This window comes from Herpailurus yagouaroundi, unplaced genomic scaffold, assembly GCF_014898765.1.
Source record: "Herpailurus yagouaroundi ecotype Mexico unplaced genomic scaffold, PumYag 160, whole genome shotgun sequence".
NCBI classification, from domain to species: Eukaryota; Metazoa; Chordata; class Mammalia; order Carnivora; family Felidae; genus Herpailurus; species Herpailurus yagouaroundi.
In genome coordinates this window covers 26,123,012-26,144,477 of record NW_024412401.1, presented here as the reverse complement: position 1 = coordinate 26,144,477, position 21,466 = coordinate 26,123,012, and the positions used below count along the sequence as shown (strand labels likewise).

The 21,466-nt window shown below is 38.3% G+C and overlaps 1 protein-coding gene across 2 annotated transcripts in view; it reads right to left on the bottom strand.

The window, feature by feature from the left end:
* The window catches only part of TMEFF1 (transmembrane protein with EGF like and two follistatin like domains 1), an 81,449-nt gene that overhangs the window by 19,415 nt on the left and 40,568 nt on the right, over window positions 1–21,466 (bottom strand). For both annotated transcript variants that reach the window (XM_040481827.1, XM_040481828.1), the window contains exons 6-7: window positions 9,304–9,452; window positions 6,904–6,969 (exon numbers count right to left, since the gene is read on the bottom strand). In XM_040481827.1, the coding sequence (XP_040337761.1) occupies window positions 6,904–6,969; window positions 9,304–9,452 (215 nt within the window). The remainder of the gene's footprint in view (window positions 1–6,903; window positions 6,970–9,303; window positions 9,453–21,466) is intronic.

Below are 21,466 nucleotides of genomic sequence, written 5' to 3'. Positions count from 1 at the left end.
CTTTTTTTTTTTAATTTTTTTTAAAATGTTTATTTATTATTGAGAGACAGAGCATGGGAGAGGCAGAGAGACGGGGAGACACAGAATCCGAAGCAGGCTCCAGGCTCCGAGCTGTAAGCACAGAGCCCCACGCGGGGCTTGAACTCACAAACTGCAAGATCATGACCTGAGCCGAAGTCAGACGCCCAAACAACTGAGCCACCCAGGTGCCCCTAGCAATTCCACTTCTGGGGATATATTCAGAAGAACTGAAAGCAGGGTCTCAAAGAGATAGCTATAAACCCATATTCAAAGCAACATTCATAATAGCTCAAATGTGGAAGCAATACAAGTGTCCATCATTGAATGAATGGATAAACAAAACACGGTACGTATATACAATGGAACACTATTCAGCCTCAAAAAGGAAGGAAATTCTGACTTCTGCTACAACACAGATTAACCTTGAGGACATTATATGCACCGAAATAAGCCAGTCATAAAAAGACAAACACTGTAGGTTTCCATTTGTATGAGGCACTTAGAGTGGACAAAATTGTGCACCGAAATAAGCCAGTCATAAAAAGACAAACACTGTAGGTTTCCATTTGTATGAGGCACTTAGAGTGGACAAAATTATAGAAACAAAAAGAATGATAGTTGCCAGGGCTGAGGGAAGAAGTGGGAAGTTATTGTTTATTGGGTATAGTTCCAGTTTTACAAGCTGCAAGACTTTTAGAAATGGATAGTAGTGGTGATTGCACAACTTCATGAATATATTTAATACCACTGAACTGTGCATTTAATAATGATTAAAATGGTAAATTTTGTTATATGCATTTCACCATAATTAAAAAATTAGGGAAAAAAAGACTCTAAATGTGAACCTAATGACAGGAGGTTCAGTAGAATGAACATAGTAAATGAAGTTCAAATTTAGACCTCTAGGTATCCAAAAGTATTTACTGAGCACCTATTATGTTCCAGGCTCTACATATGAATATATGAAACTGGAGCTTAAGATTAAGCTCTAAGGGCACCTGGGTGGCTCAGTCAGTTAAGCAGCCAACTCTTGATCTCAGTTCGGGTCATGACCTCACAGTTCGTGAGACCAAGCGCTACATTGGGCTCTGCATTGACAGCACAGAGCCTGCTTGGGATTCTCTTTCTCCCTCTCTCTCTGCCCCTCTCCCTCTTGCACACTCTCTCTCCCTCTTTCTCAAAATAAATAAACTTAAAAAAAAAAAAGATTAAGCTCTTAATTAAAGCTAGAGAACAAATGTTCACCAAGGTGATGGCTGAAAGTATATTAAAGTTCTGAAGCAAATTAAGAAAGAAAGCAAAGCAGCAGTAGAGAACTCTGGAATAGTTGTGATACAAAAAAAAAGAGCACCAGGGCTTAGGGTCAGAAAGCCTAAATTCCAGTCTTTGCTCTGCTATTCTACATGAGCCACCAATTCACTGTTTCAGCTTCTTTGTCCCCAAAATGAGGATAACTTGGTTGTGATAAGGATCAAATAATAACACAAATATGTGAAAGCACCCGACACACAGAAGGGCACACAAGAATAATTGTTGAATGAATGAATATCACACTGATGTCACTCATGAACCACATTAAACATGATGCAGATAGGTAGACTCACCAATGGTGAGACCTTTGACCACAGTCAAGTACCAACAATGAAAACAGAAAACACAAGTATTAACAATCACCTTAATAACCTCCATAAGGAATTTAGTGATACAGCATTTAATAATCAGAGTAATCCTAGGCTGTAGATAGTAGTATCCCCACTATATAGATAATATCATTAAGGATCAGAGAAAGGAGGCCACACAGCCTTTAAGTGTAGACCAAGTCTGATTCCACAGAGCAAGCTCTTAACCATCACACTATTATTTCACCAGCCACTCTGGGAGATGTGAAGGGAATAGACAAAAGCAGAATGTCCAAGCACCTGCTCTCTGGGCCAAGTAAATTAGATTAACTTCAAAAAGGAAATATAAAAAGGCCTTAAAGATGGAATAAAGCACAGTTTCAGAAACCACAGCAGAGATGCAGCCTCACACAGCAAGAACTGGGCACAGAATGGTCCTCTCCAAACAATGCCCTCAGGCAAGTGGTGACAGGCTCCACGAACAACAGCTGCAACTGTTAGTCTCTGAACAATGTTGGTGTGTGTGCGATATAAAAAGTATACTTGGTCACTCAGTGGCTCCTTCCACCCACAGAGGCATTCAGAAACACATCTACCACCAGCGGCAGTGTTTTCAAATACAAAGGAGAGTATGGTTCTAAGCGATGATGTTATAAGAAAATCCAGTACCAGATGGCCTATCTGCAAAGGCATCTTCCACTGGCTGGCTGTCCTGGTCCATCAACATACAACCCAAATAAAGCATAAGGAGTTGCTATTAACAACCAAGACACGCACCTGGTAGGTCATCTGCGGAGGCCACAACAACACATCAACACTGCATCAGTACCTCTGGCTCATTTCTACAAATCCCTACACTTAAAAAATTTAATATATTCTTTCTTGTTTCCCCCATACTATCCTGCGCCTCATCTTCATTACTAAATATCTCTCCATACATACTTTCCCTACACCAGTCTCCTCATACCCCATCAAAGAATATGTAGGTATAAAAAGCTACCTACTCTCCAACACCTCTAACTCTCACATTTCTAAATCCCATTTTCCATACTAACCCTAACTCTTCCTTTCTTAGCCTTTCCACTCTTCCCAACAAAACACATTTTCTAATGTGAACAAACTCATCCACTTCCTCAGCCATTCCCTTAGAAAGTATTCCTTTCATCTCCCTGACATACCAAGATCATGTTACTTCCTATATCCCCTTTCCTTCCACCTTCCCCTGCTGTGCTTCCTACCCATCACCTCCAGATCAGTATTCCACTCTCATCTCCCAGTGACCTTCATCTCTTAGGGGTCTGTGCCATCCACCCAGACAGCCTTCTAAAACTCATCAGGACTCTCTCCCACACTCCACAGCACACACACTCAGACTTCTCTCAAAGATTTTAGCAACTGTCTCAGTCTTACCTTTCAATGAGGGGAATTTATCAAGACTTTAAAAATGGAGCATATCAAAAGAGCTGTATTAAAATATGTAAGTGACAGTCGCCAAGTAATGGAAAAAATAGTACCAATATCTCAGTATCTCTGGTATCATCACTGGTTAGCAGGAAGAGAATATTGAGAGAAGGAGGTCAAAGATGGGATGAGGGATGGGGTGAAGTGAAGCTCAGGAACTAAGACAAGCGAGAATGTCTTAGAAATAAAGAAGGTGTTACAGTTAGATTGTAGGCTGTACGAAAATATCTTTGGACAAAAATGGTCACGTTGAAATGTCGTATGCCACAAAGGAACTTCCTGGATAGATGGAAATATTAGAGACTGTGGGTATATGTGGGTATATTGGGGTGCATTCATTTTTGAAAACTGATAGCTTAACATTCATGTATCTCACTGTATGTAAATTATACCTCAAAAAAACACCTGTAAAATAAGAATAATGATAATCAAGAGGGTAGAGGTATACAGGCAAAATAAAAATGACAGAATGCTGTAAACTGTTGAAGGTGGGTACTGGGGAAAGGAGGGTTCATTTTACTATTCTGTTTACATACATTTGAAATTTTCTATAATCAAGCTTTTAAAATGTCACATACCCATCTCCCATACCTCATGTTCAACCATCATACCCTGTATGGCATAAACATCTACAACAATGCTTCCAACACTACAATCTCAGCATTTACCACAGGTTTTCTAACAGCCCAAGACAAGCACTAATTCAGCCACCGTGCTAGACACTGAAATGTTCCATTTCATGAGCACTACTTTCTAAGAGCTCAACTTTAAAAAAATCTTCCCTACTGAGCACTACCTTCCAATCTGTCCAGCTACCTGCCGATGCTGTGTTCCTGCTTTTCACTTTGTAGCCTCCATCCCTAGAGCCCTATCTACCTAGCGAGTCTTGTGTCCTGGGGACACAAATATTTACTAAGGTCCTCCTATAAATGCCTGTGAGGACAAAAAATAGAAGCAAATGGAAAAATACAAAATAGTACCTTTTGACCTCTACTCCTCCCTACTAGAACATTTCTTAACTCTTTCAACAATTTGATTTCACATTTATAACTCTAGAGAAACTCTTTGGTCCAAGATTACCAATGACTCCCTTGTCTTCAAATTCAATACTCATCCTCTCAAATGTTTATGCAGCTTCTCCCTTTTGGCTTCTGTGCCACTGTAGTTTTCTTGGTTTTCTCTGGATCTGGATAACTGTGCCATCTAATGGAACTTTCTACAACTCTCGATATGTTCTATGTGTGTGCTGTCCAAAACGATAGCCAGTGGCCACATGTGGCTGTTTAAATTTAAATGAATTAAAATGAAATGAAATTAAAGGTTTTGTTTCTCAATCATGCTAGCCCTATTTCAAGTGTGCAATAGTCTAAACAATGCAGCTCTATAATCTCTTACTCGTTCTCATGACTTCAGTTATCTATCACCTCTGTCTCAAAGGACTGACTTGCAAATTTATGCTAAACAAGTCACATGGACTTATTTAGTCCCACAAGAAACTCAAACTCCAAAATTAATCACCTCCACCATCAACTCCTCCCTTACCTTAAACACCTTGCCTCTCCCAACATCCTTAGTTGTGTAAATAGAATCTATCGTCCAAGTCATCTCAACTCTATCCCTCTGATCTAAGCAGAAGTCTATCCCCTTTGAGTCAACCTAACTGATCTCCCTGCCTCTAGTACAATATATATAATAATAAGCACAATGTACCTACCACATACCATTCATTCAACTGGTTAACTCTGCAGCCTTGTCTTTTTCAAATATATTAATAATTCTACAAATAAAGTTTAAATGTCTTAGGATAATACAGCATTTAAGACACTACATAGTCTGGCCCCAACCTTTCTAGTCTCTTCTTCCATTTTCTACCTCTTAAAGCCCCTACTCTCCAGCCAAAAAAGGACTCCTTACCACTGTCCAATACATTCTATCATAACGTTTGCATCCACACCTCTGCTCATGCTCTTGCATTCTCCTTAAATATCTTTTTGATCTCTGTTAAAATCCTAACCATCCTTCAAGGTTCAGCCCTAATTTCACCTCTTCCATTAAGCTTCTCAGATCCTCACTATACTCCACCAAATAGCAATCTTTTCTTTTCTGAATGTCCATTGCACTTTTCAACCACACTACATGTATAACAATAGCCAATTTCTACTTTGTTAGAAGTAGGTTATATTCATTTCTTATTATGAAGAAACTCTTTAAAGAAGGAGGTCATGTGTTAGTTATCTTTCTATCCACCAACAATGTCTGATAAAACAACCAGTATAGAATAGGCACATAATAAATTATATCTACTGATTATGGTAATTTCATTTGAGTTATAGACCAGTTCTTATGTGTAAAAAATTTTCAGTATCTCAAAAGTGGCCTAGGCACTAAATTATCCCTGTAGTTTTATCAAAGGCAGGCAAGTATTTGGGGCATACATAATTCCCCAAATTACCTTAAGTATGAGCCTCTAGCTACTGAAAAATAGCCTTCCTATTCAGGTCATGTACTAACAGTATAAAGAAATAAAACTGGGGCTGATCTATTATGTCTCCTATGGGAATACAGGAGATCTTCTATTTTAAATACAGCACTTGTATCAACATAGCAAACTAGTATTTCAGGAGCTCATGGAATATAAATGATTCAGGTATGATATGATTCTATTGAGGGAATAACAAATTCAGTGATAATAACAGCCACCATTTATTGAGCACTTATGAGTATGTCAGATACTATTCTCAGCACTTGACATATATTATTTAATTTTTATAAAGCTATGAGATAGGTACGATTACTATTCTCATTTTACATATTTTTTGGAAATTAGGCATAAAAGGCAGATCACACATCTAAAAACAATTGTTCATTAGTATAACCTAATAAATGGATAGAAGATGCATGTGTGAAAGAGCACTTAGTGCCAAACTAGGAGTCCCAAGATCTAGACCTATTTCAGTTCACTAGACAGAATCTCATAGAGTCTCAACATTCCCCTTGATCCTTAGCAGCCCTCAGAGTAGTTGAAGAATCAAATTAAATCAAAGAGCACTGGACTTAAGGTCAAGGAATGCAGTCTCTGCAGCTCTGACCTTTACTATATCTAAGACTCTGTACAAACAAATCCTACAGTTTCTTTGAGCTGCATCCATTCTCTGCAAGTACAAAGCACCTACATATGTGCCAAACATTTTGCCAGGAATTAGGAATACAAAAGTGAACATGATAGATACAGTCTTCTGTCCCTACAAAACTCAGAGCCTACAAGGGGATACAGATGAATAAAAGAGACAACTATAATTAAAGTTGGTTAAGTGATCAAGTAGGAGAGTATAATAGAGAGGCACCTAATCTAGACTTATGGGTCAAGGAGTATTTCCTAAGAGGAAATGACTTCTAAGCTAAGACTGAAAGGATGAATATTAATTAGAGAAAAGTTCCAGGCAGAGGGAACAAGACCTGTACACAGAGGGCAAGCATTAATAGTAGATTCTAGAGAAGTAAAGAGGATTTAGAAAGCAAATATGAGGGAATCTGTGTAATTTGTTACAACTACATGTGAATCTGCAATTATCTCAATAAAAATTTCAATTGCAAAAACACAGCATATGTGAGAGTACTCTGCAAATTGAGAATAAGTGCCTTAGCCATTTCAGTTCATATTATTACTAATAATATATTCTACAACATACTGCTACAGAGAGCAAAGTTGGAAGGGTCATTATAATGGAAATAAAACTACTACAGACAGATACTGACCATATTTCAATAGTTGGCCAAAATTTGGAAAATCGTGATTCAATACCTTTCACATCCGGTCGATACTGTAGTCCATCATCTTTTTTTCCCAACAAACTAGTGTCATCTGTGTCTATAAAAGAAAAGTTTTCAAATTAAGACACATATGATATTTAACTCATACCATGAAACTTCCAAATATTCCAAATGCTCCAGGTCCTTCCCAACTTCATCCACTTATCCTGCTTACATTTCCCTCCAATCTCTTGACTATTGTGCCATTTCTATCTTAGGCTTCAAGACATCCCAAATATATACACACTTTGCTCTGCATGATGAACAGCCTAATTTCATCTAGACTTCGGCTCAAATGTCCTCTACTGAAAAAGTCTTTCCTGTGCAAACTAAAATAACAGATACCCTGACGTGAAAAGATTAACCCTGTCTCCAAGGGACAATGGTCTCAAGTTTTACCTTCTCCTACCACTGTTTCCCTAGAAACATATCAGATTAAGATAAATGTGGAATCTCAGTTATGTTATCAGACAAAATTTATGATAGAAATGACCTCAGACTGGCGAATTGTATTTGGACTGGGAAGACTATAAATGAACCACAAATGCCTGTTGGAAACACAAGCTTCAGCTTCCCAGTACATAGTGAGGGAGGAAAGGGAAGGTATCATTAGGGATGAATGGAAATATTATCAAGAGGACCAAGATAAAAATTAAGGACCAACTACTCCAAAGGATTCTAAATCTGCATGAACTTCAATTATCAAAATTCTCAAGTTTGACCAATTTGAAGTTTGAAATTCTGGTAGTATCATTCAATCATGAGCCAGTTCCTCATAAAAGATATTATTTCTCTAAGCTACTGTTTCAACTTAGGCTCTAAACACCATTCTAGGAAAGAAAAACAAACCCGGGCACCTGGGTGGCTCAGTCGGTTAAGTGTCTGACTTGGGATCAGGTCATGATCTCACAGTTTGTGAGTTGGAGCTCTGTGTCAGGCTGACAGCTCAGAATCTGGATCCTGCTTTGGATTCTATGTCTCCCTCTCTCTCTCTCTGCCCCTCCCTGCCCGCGCTCTGTCTCCCTCTCTCTCTCAAAAAATAAACAAACATTAAAAAAATAAAAATTAAAAAAACAAACAGAAAAACAAACCATAATACTTCTTTAAGATCAAGGGACCTAAGAAGGGCCTCTACCAGCAAATGGTTTGCTCTCCTGCCCATTAAAAAAAATTTTTTTTAATGTTTGTTTATTTTTGAGAGAGAGAAAGAGAGAGAGAGAGAATGGGAGAGGGACAGAGAGAGAGGGAGACACAGAATCTGAAGCAGGCTCCAGGCTCTGAGCTGTGAGCGCAGAGCCTGACGCGGGGCTCGAACCCACGAACCATGAAATCATGACCTGAGCTTAAGTCAGACACTTAACCGACTGAGCCACCCAGGGGCCACTCTCCTGCCCATTTTTGACCCCCAACTGGAAATCCTCTTATGAGCCCCTTGGGCATTCTCTGGTAGCTTAGACCAGAGGTATTGCAATCCCTGGTGCAGTATTCCACAAATAATTTGTTACCAACATAAAGTACCAAACTTTGCCTTACCACTTTTTTCTCTTAGCTTAGATAAAAAAACATATCCCTTTAATAAATCCAAAACAGGTAGGAGGGATGGACTTCCTAAGCAGGACTACTAGGACCACAATCCTAGTCCATGACAATGTGCCTGGCTCTTGTATGTTACTAGGAATGACACATTATCCTCACCCATACGTGTATTACTAGGGAAAGAAGATTGAGAACCTCTGCCTTTAGTGACTGGATATTTCTAGTTGTAATAGAAAACAAAAATAAATTCTTAGCTGGTATCATGGCTTCCAAACTATGACATAAAGCAAAAAGAGAAAAAAGAATTTTAAACTGAAGGTGATAATTTTTCCTTATATTCTGTAACTTCACACCAAAATTTCTTAACAGTATATAATATGTAGGGGCAAAAACTGCAGAGAGAATGTGAAAACATAGTATGTGAAATGTGAATGTGAACATAGAATGTGAAAACTTTTCTGCTGTAGAAAAAAAGATGAAGAAATACATGGCAATGCTTATAGTTTTATTATAATTGAAATAAGTTGACCAATTCTTAAACAGCTATATTTATTACTATAAATTCGAGACAACCTTTAAGAACTATAAATGTATCTATAAGTCCATGTAAGGAATAGCTTAGTAACTATATGAACAACAAAAAAGCATGGTTTGAATTTTAAGAAGATGAAATAAATGGAAAAAATTCTAAATTAGTAACAGAACAAAGAAATTCTAAAACATAAAGTAATTAAAAAAATAAATAAAGCAAAGATTTCTCATTTTACAAGTATGGAACACTACCAAAATGACAAATAAGAATTCAGACACACAATATAATAAAGACAGGTCTCTGGGTGAGTAGAATAGCTGTTACCTGTGCAATGACCAAGATGCCTTATATCAATTTGTTCTTGCTTTATACAAGATGCTTCTCGAACAAAACAAGGATTGTTGTAGGAACTCCCATCAGAAGCACACACAGGATTAAAACTGTATCCACTGCAATCTATATTACATACACACCTGTTGGAAAAGATATAAATTACCTATATTTTAATACAACAAAATTTCACAATGCTGCATTTCATTTTCTTTTCTGCTTTCTGTTAACAGAAGTCAATATATTATTCTAAGTGATAAAAGTTTAACAACTGTAAAACAAAAGTTTAACAATAACAAGCTAACAATTTCTTTTTTTAAATGTTTTTATTTATTTTTGAGAGAGTAAGAGACAGAGCATGAGTGGGGGAGAGGCAGAGACAGACAGACAGACAGACAGACACAGAATCTGAAGCAGGCTCCAGGTTCTGAGATGCCAGCACAGAGACTGACACGGGGTTTAAACTGGTAAACCGTGAGGTCATGACCTGGGCCAAAGTCAGACACTTAACCGACTGAGGCACCCAGGTACCCCTAACAATTTCTTTCAAGTGAGAGTTTAGGGATAATTTCACCTAGATATTGTTAATCCGGTGGTTTCCCTGAAATTTTCATATCTAGATATAATAATCAAAAGATGTCAAATGTCAACATTAACTAAAAAGCAACATGGTGTAGTGGAAAGAACACAGAATTATGAATCAAAAGTCATGAATCTAAATCCTAGCCCAACTAATTACCAAATTTTTGTCCAGATTCTTCCCCTAAGTTTTAGTTTACTTACCTGCAAAATAGAGGTTATAATAATATACCTATCTCGCCAAATAACTGGAAAGATTAAAAAACATAATTGATATAAAACATGTAATTTGAAAGCCCTCAAAAGTGTTACTAGCTGCATATCTACCTATACCACTGAGTGTCCACTCAATACTAAGAATGCATAAGGAAGTCTAAGACATGGCCACTCCTCTCAAGAACAATAAAATTTAACTGGGAATATAAAAGTAAAAAAAAAACAGAGATTTCTCCTTCTAGCATCACTGTAGTCTTAGAAGCTAAACTAATATTCCTGATGGAAACAACAAAAAATATAGGAAAGGTATTTTAAAATATTCTCTCAAATGCATTCATAAGTTGACAAGAAATCAGGGAATATTCTGACAAAAGTTAAATGAAGACAGGAAGAGAGAAAGGTCAATTGAGTTTGCTAAAGCTGATTTTCACCTTGAAAGTGGTTGCCAAATTGTGTAAACTCAATTATCAACTTTTGTGGCTTTGCAGGCCTCTGGGAACAAAAGACAAAGAATACTGACCTACCTAAATGGGGAGCCTGAAGACCCTAGATAAGTGGGTATGTCAAAAAGTAACAACTCTCAGCATGAGGGTAAACTAGAAATGAGTTGTCATGTTCCAAGGGACTATTTAAAGGGGGGGAAATGCTGTCCTGAGCCATGGCATTGAAGAGAGGGAAGAAAAACATCTCCCCTGAGAATTAAAAACCATAAGCCAGCCCTCACATGGGTAATTACAACTTAAAACACTACTTGGGTGTTCTGAAAAACCTCAAACCCAGAGTTTATTTTAAGAGCCAAGGACTAGAAGGGGCCCTAGGCAACTGACAGAAGCAAATGCAATCTTCTCTGGAGAAACCCAACTTTATTATCTTCAGCCTCACACATTTTCCAAGATACAGTTGTGAGAAAAATAAGTAGATCACACACACTCACTCAGTCATATATCTACAAGAAATAAGGAAATAAAACACCATGAGTGGAACAAGCTGATCTGAAAATGAACCAAGCAGGGCATCTTGCTGGCTCAACCAGTGGAACATGAGACTCTTGATCCTGGCATCCTAAATTTGAGCCCCACAACAGAGTAGAGCTCACTTTAAAAAAAAAAGGAGAGGGGTGCCTGGGTGGCTCAGTTAGTCAAGCTCTGACTTCAGCTCAGGTCATGATCTCACAGTTTGTGGGTGTGAGCCCTGTGTTGGGCTCTGTGCTGACAGCTTGGAGCCTGGAGCCGGCTTCAGATTCTGTGTCTCCCTCTCTCCGCCCCTGCCCCGCTCACACTATTTCTTTTTCAAAAATAAATAAACATTTAAAAAAAAAAAATGAGGGGAGCGGAGAGGAAGAGGGAAAGGAGAGGAAATGAACCAAATTGCATTTTTAATAGATAAAAAATGTATGATTAGAAATAAAAAACTATTTAGATTTGACAGCAGATTAGATAAACTAAATGTCAGTTAGGGAAGCAGAAGACAGGTTAAAGGAAATTACCCAGACCACAGCAAAGAGAGATGGAACATGAAAAAAAGATTAAGAGACACGGAAGACTGGGGCGCATGGGTGGCTCAGTCAGTTAAGCGTCTGACCTCAGTTCGTGTCACAATCTCACAGTTTCATGAGTTTCAGCCCCGTATCAGGCTCTCCGTTGACAGTGCAGATACTGCTTCAGATCCTCTCTCTCCCTCTCTGCCTCTCCCACACTCATTCACCCTCTCTTAAAAATAAAAAACATGTTTAAAAATGGTAAAATGCCTTCAAGAAAAAATAGAGAGAGAGAGATGGAAGACAAGAGCAACAGAATCTAGAAAAAAATCTGATTGGACCTCAAAAAGGAGTAAAAGGAATGAGGCAAGGCAATATTCTCAGCAATTTCTTGTCAAACTTTCTAAAACTAAAAAAGATATTCATCTAAATGCCCAAGAAGACTAATATATTCCAAACAGGATTATTAAAAAGGAATGTAGACATGGAGATGTCACAGTGGAATTTTATAAAAACATCAAAAAAGAGTATTTTAAAAGCAGCCAGAAAGAAGACAGAGGCAAAAATAAGGGGGACAAGTGTTTTCAAAAGCAATACTGAAGCCAAATTGTTTATTTATAGCAAAAGACAGTGAAATAATACCTGCAATGTGCTGAAATTAAAAGAAATGTATATGAAGATAAATAACTTTCATGAATGAAAGTAAAATAAAAGAAATTTGGAAGAAGTTGAAACTTAAAGAGTTTGTTACCCGCTGGCTGTCAGTAAAGGTAATCATAAAGGCAGTTGAAAACCGATCTTATAAAGAAAATCTGAAATGCAAATGAAGAACAAAAGTGTAAATCTGTACATAATGTTACCAAAGCTAGCCTTGCAAGGACCTGACAATTTCACTAGTAGGTAAGGCCTTTGGTAGGTAAGCTCCTTGCGCATCAGGAGACATAAGAAAGAATGTTCACAGCAGCATTATTCATGAGAACAAAAGACTGGAAACAATCCAAATGTCCATCAACAGTAAAATAGACTGTAAAAGGATGTGGTATAGTCAAAAAATTAAATTCAATAGGGGCGCCTGGGTGGCTCAGTCAGTTACGCGTCTGACTTCAGCTCAGGTCATGATCTCACAATTCATGAATTCAAGCCCCGCGTTGGGCTCTGTGCTGCTGGCTCAGAGCCTGGAGCCTGATTCCGATTCTGTGTCTCCCTCTCTCTTTCTCTCTCTGCTCCTCCCCCGCTCGCACACACACTCTCTCTCCCTCAAAAATAAACATTAAAAAAATTTTTTTAATTAAATTCAATAAACACTGAAATTGAATGAACTATGGCTATGTGCATTAACATGAATGAATCCCAAAAACATAACTGCTGAGCAAAAGAAGGTACATATAGTGATGATTCCATTTATACAAAACTAAGTATCAATCAAAAGCCAAATCATATATTAAGTGATTTACCATCTGTGGTGAAGCTATTTTAAAAACCAAAGAAATGATTTCCACAAAATGCAGCATACCAGATGTATTCAGGGAGGAACATGGGAGGGCAGCTCTGAGGTTTTGGTAATATTCTATTCCTGGCTTGGGAGGTAGGATTCACAAAATTTTGTTTCATTTTTATGCACTAAACCAAGTATGTAAGTTTTCATGCACTTTTAAATATATACGCTATTTCACAATTTAAAAATCAAGGCACCAGAAAAAAATTTAAGAATTCCTATTTACTAAAATCAAAAATGGCTTTTACATTTTAGGGGGGGGGGGAGAGGGGGCAAAAAGAACGGGACAGAGAGCATATCTGGTCTGCAAAGTGTAAAATATTTATCAGCTGGCCCTTTACAGAACATCCTTGCGGACCTCAGGTTGACAGGATAAGAGTGGGCAAAAGTAGAATGGCAATAAAAGAGAAAGGTGGGCTGATGAAAGATTAAAGTACTGTTCCAGGAATCAGAAACAGCTCAACAACAAAGGCAAGATACCACACCAATCCAGTGAGGAGAAACAAGCGATGGAGCAGTGGGCACTGAGCACAACTGTGACTAAGTGTAGGAGAAAGTCAGCGCTCCTCGGTGGGATGGCACCACTGCTTGTCAGACTGCAAACTGTGAGAACACACCAGGCTGCTCTTCTCAATGGCACAGGCAGAAAGAAAATCAAATTACCATGTCAAGGAAAGTCCAGGGAAACAATGAGCAGAGGAGGAAAATATTAGACTCCAAAGGCTGCTGATACTACTGATTACAGTGATTACAGCTGTTTGCACACGGCAACCATAGCAGAGGGCAGGATGCCCAAAGCTTAGGAGTGTGCACTAACGGGGAAAGAAATCACTTCAGTAAATACGCCAAATTCAAGACATCTAACAACCATTTACTCTGTACCTACTGTGCAGGAATACTCACATTTGCCTAATTAATCCCGACAACAAATAATTATGAAAAGGGAAGATGAATATGAACAAAGTTAAAAAGCCCAAGATCAGTAATAAGCGGCTGGGACGGTGTTCTCTCTACTCATAGCTGTTATGTAAAATAGATATCTCAGTATGGAAAGTAACAAATGAAAGGAGGTAAGTATTTTCCACATGATTTTCATGATTTATCATGAAAAATCTTACACTAAACTGGCCTTGCTTTTCCCTCAAACACACCAGCGACACTCTTGCCTCAGGGCTTTCCCTCTCCCTGAACACTTTTCCCTCAGACACCCACCAGGTTCACTCCATCACTTCCTTCAAGTTTTTTCTCAAGTCTTAAAAAAATGGCTGAAAATTAAATCACTAAGCATCCATTTAAGAAGCTAGGGAAAAAAACCAATGAAATAAATCCAATGAAAACAAAAAAGAAGGGAAAAACAGATGATATGGATACAGATACATGGAGATAGAGATATGGATATACAAATATATCTCAGCAGAAATAGAAGACATGGTTACAACAGAAAAGATCAATAAAGCCAAAGCTGATCCTTTGAAAAAACTTTCAAATCAACAAAGGAGGATTAATCCAGAAAGAAAGAAAAAGAACAAGAGAAAAACATATCAGCAGCGAAAAAGACTAGATTCAATGGGGATTATGGTTTAATCAATAATGAAAAGTTATTATAAAGCACTTTAAGATAGCAAGTTTGAAAACATGTGAAATGAGTAACTTTTTAAAAATATTAACTATTGAATTTAACCAAAAAAGAAACAGAAGCTAAATGGTATTATAATCATTAAATAAATTAAATCATCTGTTTGAAAAAATGTGTCCTTCAAAGACAGCTTCAGAGCCAGGTGTCTTTTAAAAAGAAAATTCATGAACACATTCACTCCAATCATTCAATAAATAGGTCATTCTATTCTTGCACAAAGTTGTCCAGAGAATAGAAGGAACACTCCCTAACTCACCAAGGCCATATAAACTTTAAAAAATACACAAAAGTTAACAGAATAGCACTCACTGAGTAAAAATGAATAAAAGAAAATCTATCCTTACAGCAGACAGAATACCAACCAATAACACACAGGCACAAAAAGATACTACAATCATAAAACAACAATAGGATGCAATGAAAAAGGAGCACCATGACAATAAAGGTAAGCTCTTAGAAATCAAAATTACAGCAAACAGAAACAAAAAACCTCAAAAGAGGACCGAAAGATAAAGCTGAAGAAACCTCTCAGAAGGTACAGCAAAAATTTTAAAACATAGAAAATGGGAGAAAAGAAAATTAAAGGACTAGTCCAGGCTGCCCAACAACCAAATAACAGAAATACTAGAGAGAAAAGAGAGGAAAGGAAATCATCAGAGAACTAATTGAAGAAAATTTCTCAAGTCAGAAATAAGTAACTTTTGGGGTGCCTGAGTGGCTCAATCAGTTAAGCATCCAACTTCAACTCAGATCATGGTCTCATGGTTCGTGAGTTCAAGCCCCACATTGGGCTCTGTGCTGGTGGTGTGGAGCCTGCTCGAGATTCTCTCTCTCCCTCTCCCCTGCTCGCTCTCTAACTCAAAGTAAATAAATAAACTTAAAAAGAAAAAAAAAAGGAAGTAACTTTCTAAGAAGGGGTGCAACATTGTGAAATTTCACTACGCTGGGGACCAAAAGATCCTACATGCTTCAATACAGAGAAAAAAAATCATACGCAAAGGTTCTAGAATCAGAATGGCTTCAGGCTTCAACAGCAATACTGAAAGCTAGAAGACAGTAGAGCAATGCTTTCTCAAGTCTGAGGGAAAATTATTTCCCACCTAGAATTATGTACTTGACAAGTTATAAGTCAGGTATTAGGCGTAGGATAAAACACTTTCAAACATTAGGTCTAAAAAGTTTTTTGGCTTTTTTTTTTTTTTTAACATCTTGTACCCTTTTTCAAGAAGGTACTGAAAAATATGCTAAAATGGGACTAAAACCAAGAAATTAAAGGCAAAAAAATGCAAGAAACAGACTATCCTATATAGGAGAGAGGTAAATGAATTTCTAGGATACTCATGGTATAACGCCCTGTTCCTGACACCGAGCTCCTAAAAACCCTCAAAACTGTCTAAGGAGAGTCTAAGGAAATGCTAAGGAAATGCATCATTGGGTGAGGGGAGAGAGGGGCCACTTAGACACCAGAAAAACCAACCATGGTAATTAGAGAATCAGAACTTCCATTTCCCCACCCCACCAACCCACCTGACCTCTGGGAAGGGGAGAAGGAGAGAAGGGTTGGAGATGGAGTTTATCACCAATGCCAATAATTTAACCAATAATGAAACCTCAGTAGAAAACTTCAAACAGAAACATTCTAGGTTGGTGAACACATTCACGTGCTGGGAAGGTGGTATACCTGACACCATGGAAAGAAAACAGAAACTCCAGTGCTCAAGACCCTTCCAGACCATGGGGCGCCTGGGTGGCGCAGTCGGTTAAGCGTCCGACTTCAGCCAGGTCACGATCTCGCGGTCCATGAGTTCGAGCCCCGCGTCAGGCTCTGGGCTGATGGCTCGGAGCCTGGAGCCTGTTTCCGGTTCTGTGTCTCCCTCTCTCTCTGCCCCTCCCCCGTTCATGCTCTGAGTCTCTCTCTGTCCCAAAAATAAATAAAAACGTGGAAAAAAAAATTTAAAAAAAAAGACCCTTCCAGACCTCATCCTATGTACTTCTTCATCTGCCTGCCTATTTACATCCTTTATAATAAACAGTAAGCACAGCACTTTCCTAAATTCTGTGAGCCATATTAGCAAATTACCAAACCTGAGGGAAGGTTGCAGGAGATCTTCAAATTAGTAGTATGCTCGGCCAAAATGCAGGGAACCTCACTTGCAGGTGGTGTCTTGTGGGTTTGTGCCTTCAATCTGTGAACTCTATGCAAACTCCAAGTAGAGTGTCAGAACTGAATTAAATCGTAAGACACCTGGTTGGTGTAGGAAACTGAAGAATTGGTTGTTGTTGAAAAAGATACAAACTAAAGGAAGATCCCAGGGTGATAGCTATATACAAGATGTACAGGGCAACCAGTCCACATTCAAAGTTTCACTCTGTAGACAGTTCTGTTGATGGCTGCAATTATTAAGAGGCCCAGTGCCACTGTGCCCTTTTTAGCCAGGGGACAGAATGCCCAGGTAAGCCTGATCCAGATTCTGGTTCATACTTGGCTTGTCTTAACTGTATGGTGGTGAATTTCCCACTCTCCCCTCCAATGTCCTACTGCCTGACTCAAATGAGCATACTCCTTTAATTGACTCCTGAGAGTTGGAGGTCAGCTATGGCAGGAGGAGAAGTAGATAACACAGGGCAGGCCCTTCCCTGACCACATTCCTGCCAGTCATCTGTACCTGGCAACACTAGAATCCTGCCACATGTCTCAACTGTGGTGAGCCCTATGTTCCCCATGACTCACTCATGTTCTTGCCCACTGATGTCCCCAGAAGGGAATCTTGTAAACTCTCTGGGAAACTAAAAGCCAGACTCTGATTCAGAGACTGTTCAATGTATCTTCTTCTGGAAGGTTTCACGTAATAGTGGCACTATTGCCCCTTCCAACCATGGCTGGATTAACGCTCCATATTGGTAATATGGCAATATTTTATTTTGTACCCTCCCTAGATGTTAGGTACACAGATGTAGTATTCCTTAAATTGCATGCATATGTTTTAAGCACTTCTGTATGTAAATATTCATTTTACAATAAAAGTCTTAAATAAAGCATAGACCAGTATGTATAGTGTGCTGCCATTAGTTTTTTAAAAAAGGAAAGAAAGAGAATATGTGTATATATTTGCTTGTACATGCATAAAATAATCGCTGAGAGATTAAATAAACATCACAGTGACTGCCTCTAGTGAAGACAACTGAGTGGCTGGGGAACAGAGGTAGGAAAAAGACTTTTTACAGTAAAGTCTTTTAAAGCTTTTGCATTTCTAACACTGCAAATTTCAAAGGCATGAATGCATACATACATAAATAAATGAATTCAATGACTTCTATGATTTCTGCAAATCACAACTCTTAAGTCTTTAAAATAGGGATGATACCTCCTAATACTGGTGAAAGAACCAAATAAGCTTTTGTAAAAAAAACGCTTTGAAATCAAATACTATATACATCTGAAAGTAGTAGTATTCGTATTGAAAAAAATCTATCCTTTTCCTTCTTTCTCCTTACTTTACACAGAAAGTGTTATTCCTTCTTGATATGGTAAGTTTATTTAGCAGTTAAGAAAACACTGGCTTTAAACTAATTCATGTGAAGTTATTTATATTTAGATTTAACAAACACCTATGAAGCCTTCAACAAGTTTAATACCAGTCTTTTTCACATATATTAAATCCTTACAACAACCCCATGTGCAGCTCTAAGTGAATAATAAAGATCTAATGTGAACAGCCATGAGTTCAACAAAGACCTATAGAGGGACCCTACAACCCAACCTTATGGCAAGTTCATCCAGTATAGAAATCCGCAAGACAAAGTCCCTGCTCTTAGGGAGCCCACATTCTGCTAGTGATCCCAAGAGAAGAGGTTATTTCTCAAGAACAAGGAGTAACAGGGAATAAAGTCACCTAACTCATAGGGACTATGGAAGACAGCAAGGGAGGCTTCCAGAAGAGGTGTTATCCTGTGATCTGAGTTAAATTTCATTCAAGTCAAGAAGGAAGAGTAGGTATTAAACAAGTACATAAATAGGGATGCGAGTCCAGAAGAGGGAATAACAAACTATCAAAGAGTAACAGAGCATTCAAAAAACTGCCAAAGGTCATGGAGATACGGTGTTCTGCACTTTAATTTTTTTTTATTTGATGGCAGGGAGAACACAAATGGAAGAGAGGGGCAGAGAGAGAGAGAAAGAGCTCCACACTTAGTGCAGAGCTCAATGCAGGGTCAATCCCAGGACCTGAGCCGAGATCAAGAGTCAGATGCTCAACAAACTGAACCACACGGGCGCCCCTGTTCTGCATTTTAAAAACAAACCTCTCATAGGAAAGCTTTACTGGCAGCTGTGTAGCACTACAGGAAGATACTTCTGGACAAAGGAGCCTATCATTGCTTATATCCAATTTGTACTTTGCACAAAATTATGTTTAATAGTGTTGTTTCCTATTATCAGAAGAAAAAGAACAGCATACAATTATTTTTCCATTATAATCTAAGGGATCATCATAGGAATGTATTAAACCTAAATAGTTTTAAGTCTATATTCTATGTATCCAGAGTAAGGCAATGTTAAATGACAAAAAATATTGTCTGATTAGAGGAAATAAGAGTAGAAGATAATGGTAGGAAAGGTACTTCTTTGGTTCTTTGCTAAGAAGTATATGTGGCCTCCAGAAAGGAGAACATGACAGAGGACACACATATATAAGCATCATTCTCTTTGCTTAAACAAGAAAAAAGATTTCATCATACCTTCTAAGGGGGAGACTCATCAGATTGTGACACTGACCAGCTGTGTCAAACAGAAAATGGTCCCACAAATGACAAAGATGTCCAGCAGGTAGATTAACTTTATCAATGTTGTCTGTCATACTGCATACCTACAATGATTCTCTGAGCAACTCTAAGATCTCCTATCATTCAAGGAAAGAGCATCTCCAAAGAGACTGACATCCAAGAGGCAGAACAGGAGCTATTTCCATAAAGTGCACCATACACAAAGTTCAAAAGAAATAATTAGAGGATTTTTATAACTTACCTGTATTGACATTATGCCTGATGACTCTACAGATTCCACAAACCATTTGTGGGCCAAGATTTAGGTCAGGAATATAAAAGGTACTGATGTAAAGGAGTTCTAGGATTATTCAGCCCCAATGTCCAGACAAACAGCTGATGGCTATCTCGCAACAATAACTTCAGCTTTGGTCAGATTAGAAATACCATTTAGAAAAAGAGGGGGTGTGGTTGCTAAGATCCCTATGGTTTAAGAAATATAACGTGCTGTAAAGCAGGTGCCGTTTCTGAGTTTTAAGACTAAGCAGAAGGGGTGCCTGGCTGGCTTAGAGGAGTATGCAACTCTTGATCTCGGGGGTTGTGAGTTTGAGCCCCACGTTGGGTGTAGTGACTACTTAAACACATAAATAAATAAACTTAAAAAAAATTTTTAAAAAGACTAAGCACAAGGTCTATCCACTGTACTTCACAATGGTCACAATGAAATACTGAAATCTATCTCACCTAGGTGGAAGTTAAATTTCTTAGAACCTCACTACCTAGCTCTCGGTATAAATTAAAAGGTAAGCATCAATGAAAATAGCCATCACTAACCCATGCAAACACCAGAGTGTCATTGGAGAGGCATACTATACATCAGGAAGAAAAGGGGGAAAAACCTTTCAAAAGCTAAAAATAATTTAAATTATAAATAAATTAGCCACTGAGCAGACAAGAGAGAAAACATATGTAATAAATAAAGTTCACACACTTCACTCAGGAGAACCTATTTACCGGGCACCTGGGTGGCTCAATCAGTTAAGTGTCCAACTCTTGGCTTCAGCTCAAGTCATGATCTCAAGGTGCGCGGGTTCCAGGCCTGCATCAGGCTCTGTGCTAACAACACAGAGCCTGCTTGGGATTCATTCTCTCTCTCTCTCTCTCAAAATAAATAAACCTTAAAAAACAAAAAGAACCTAATTACTCTGGTTTATGTTTAGAATTTATTCTAAATTATTTATTCTATAATTGTATTATCTCCTATTCCAGAAAGAAGAGAAGCAAATTTAAAAGCTGGGGTTATCTACATCCAGGCTCATTGTCAAGGCACACTGACAAAACCCAGAAGCAGCAGCTAAGAGCCTGAGAGAAGTAAAACTTATTTTTAAAGAATCTAAAACACAAGACAGAATGGAGCTTTCAGCTTAGGGATAAAACCACCACCACTGAGAACATCATGGTATTACACATGTGTATGCCCAACACAATGGATAAATCCATTATTATTAGACCTGTGTTCTGGTTCTGCTGCTTAACTGCAAGCCATTCAGCCTCTTCTGAGCTCAGCTTCACCTGTAAAATCAGGATAATACTTCCTTGCTACCAGACAAAACTGCCATAAAGAGCTAAAAAAATAGTTCATGTAACATTATCTGAAAAACATAACACACTATACGATATGTAACATACTATACAATATGTAACATGAACATAATATATTTAAATAAATACCCATTTAAACGGCTAAATAAAAAATTAGTAGTTTTCTTAATAGCAAAAAAATAAATTACATGATAGTGCTGATCCCCTCCCCCAAAACGCCAGGGTTTTTTAAAAACCATTAACAAGAGGGGCGCCTGGGTGGCTCAGTCGGTTGGGCGTCCAACTTCGGCTCAGGTCATGATCTCGTGGTCTGTGAGTTCAAGCCCCGCATCAGGCTCTGGGCTGACAGCTCAGAGCCTGGAGCCTGTTTCGGATTCTGTGTCTCCCTCTC